General features: G+C 67.4%; 1 protein-coding gene across 1 annotated transcript in view; it reads left to right on the forward strand.

Moving 5' to 3' along the window:
* Window positions 1-96: 96 nt before the first annotated feature.
* LOC112112314 (RING finger protein 112-like) overlaps window positions 97-1,048 on the forward strand; it is a gene marked incomplete at its 3' end in the record, with an annotated part of 8,935 nt that continues 7,983 nt past the window's right edge. Inside the window, exons 1-2 of the mRNA XM_026663304.1 lie at window positions 97-243; window positions 555-770. Coding sequence (XP_026519089.1) covers window positions 97-243; window positions 555-770 — 363 coding nt within the window. The remainder of the gene's footprint in view (window positions 244-554; window positions 771-1,048) is intronic.

Below are 1,048 nucleotides of genomic sequence, written 5' to 3' on the forward strand. Positions count from 1 at the left end.
CGACTCCGGGAGGACGTCACCTGCTCCATCTGCCTGGATGTCTTGGACGACCCTGTCTCCATCGAGTGCAGCCACAACTTCTGCCAGGGCTGCCTCATGGCTCACTGGCGCGGGGTCTCGGCCCAGGGCTACCAGTGCCCCGAGTGCCGGGCTCCCTGCTCCAGGGACAGGATGACCCCAGACACGCGGCTGAGAGCCCTGGTGAAGAAAATCACAGAGCCCCTGCAGGAAGAGATGGAGCTGGTGAGACCAGACAGGCTGAATCAGGGGAAAGGGGCGCAGGCTCTCACAGGCCCCAGGGCGGGGACTGGCTGGATCAGGGGGTGGGGAATGGGACACGGGGCCTTTCCTCTCTAGGGGGCGCAACCTCTGATTTGGAGGGCAGGGGACTGGCTGGCTCACGGGGGGTGGAAATGGCTCAAGAGGATCTGATCTGAGGGGCAGGGACTAGTTGGTTCAGGGGATGGGAATGGGGCACGGGGCTCTCATCCAGAAGCAGGGACTGGCTGGCTCAGGGGTGGGGTCCGAGCTCTGACCCTGCTCTGTCCCTGCAGCAGGGGCCGGGGGCTCAGCCAGAGCCGGGGCGCCCGGTGCAGCTGGTTCGTCTGGATGACAAAGGCAGCCTGATCCTGGAGGAGGAGGCCCTGAGCCGCTGCCTGGAGCAGGGTGGGGTGGGGACCGCCCCCGTCTGCCTGGTGTCCATCATCGGGGAGCAGCGCCGGGGCAAATCCTTCCTGATGAACTGCCTGCTGCGCCGGCTCCAGAGCCCGGTGAGTGGTGACGGGAGCCCCAGCTATGGCCCCATCTCCTGAACCAGAGACCCCACCCACCCCAGCCAGGGCCCTGCCCCTTGCAACACAAACCCCACCCACCTCGGCAAGGGCCCCCTCCCCCACCACGACAGGCCATGCCCCCTACAGCAAAGGTCCCCTCTCCCCAGGCAGGGCCCTCCCGCTGTACCAGGCCCAGGGCAGAGCAACTGAGGCCCCACCCTGCAGCCATGGCCCCTCCCCGTGCACCAAAGGCCCCACCCTCTGGTCGTGGCCCC

The sequence above is a fragment of the Terrapene carolina genome, unplaced genomic scaffold (genome assembly GCF_002925995.2).
Source record: "Terrapene carolina triunguis isolate 2854851 unplaced genomic scaffold, T_m_triunguis-2.0 Scaffold33249, whole genome shotgun sequence".
Classification (NCBI taxonomy): Eukaryota; Metazoa; Chordata; order Testudines; family Emydidae; genus Terrapene; species Terrapene triunguis.